Source organism: Chanodichthys erythropterus, chromosome 7, assembly GCF_024489055.1.
Source record: "Chanodichthys erythropterus isolate Z2021 chromosome 7, ASM2448905v1, whole genome shotgun sequence".
In the NCBI taxonomy this organism is placed as follows: Eukaryota; Metazoa; Chordata; class Actinopteri; order Cypriniformes; family Xenocyprididae; genus Chanodichthys; species Chanodichthys erythropterus.
This window is the reverse complement of record NC_090227.1, coordinates 41,995,005-41,995,866: the sequence shown is the minus strand read 5'-3', so window position 1 is coordinate 41,995,866 and position 862 is coordinate 41,995,005. Positions and strand designations below refer to the sequence as shown.

Below are 862 nucleotides of genomic sequence, written 5' to 3'. Positions count from 1 at the left end.
TATAGCCAATATTTTGAATAATAAAAAGAGGTAAATCCGGTCATGTTTATATCTGCTGCTCATGAATATAAAATCTCTGTTTTCAGAAGCGGGATCCCGGCGACGTCACGCTCCACTTGGAGTGTGAAATCCGCAATCATCCGCAGGCGGAGGAATCTCCTCCACTCACTGTTGCGCTGATGAGCCGCGTCACGCAGCGCGCTCAGGTGTTCGTCCGCGGAAGTAGTGCGCGCGCAGCGGTCAGCAGCAGCAGCATCGCGCGCACAGTTCAGTCAGATTCAGATAGTGTGGAGCTCGAGTCCGCAACCCTCGGGCTCAGGCATGCTCGAACTACCAGAGTAAATGGCGTCTTTCAAAACGGATTTATACCAGCGTCTGCTGCTTTTTGCAGTATTTCTGCCAATCTCAGGTAATTATTTCATATTCGCAGTAATTATTGAAACAGGAATTGGTTATGTATACGAACTAAAGTGCGTTTCAGAAATCTCTCATGACTTAAATGTGTAGGATGAAGAAAGCCTCAACTTTTATGTTAGATACTCATATTCATAAGTTAATAAAAATAAATTTCTATATTAACGGCCAGAGTTTCAAACAGGCTACAGAAATACACTGATTGATACTTTGATTTGATACAATCAAGCGCGCGGAACACAATGTAACAAACTTCAAAGCAGCGATTATGCAAAATGTGTTGAAAGTTCTAATGGACGAGATTAAACTGATACTAAGTGTCTCATTAAACATTCACATATTCTTGATAAAGTGCTTTATATTATGCATAACAAACTGCTTAATGGACATTCAAAAAGTTGGTAATATTATTAAACTTCATGCATGTTCAAAGGATAATGTTTATGTA

The 862-nt window shown here is 40.4% G+C and overlaps 1 protein-coding gene across 1 annotated transcript in view; it reads left to right on the top strand.

Annotated features, from left to right (window-relative positions):
• Positions 1-287: 287 nt before the first annotated feature.
• The window catches only part of LOC137022971 (protogenin A), a 46,591-nt gene continuing 46,016 nt past the window's right edge, over positions 288-862 (top strand). Inside the window, exon 1 of the mRNA XM_067389452.1 lies at positions 288-409. Within this exon, the coding sequence (XP_067245553.1) occupies positions 343-409 (67 nt within the window). The 5' untranslated portion in view covers positions 288-342. The remainder of the gene's footprint in view (positions 410-862) is intronic.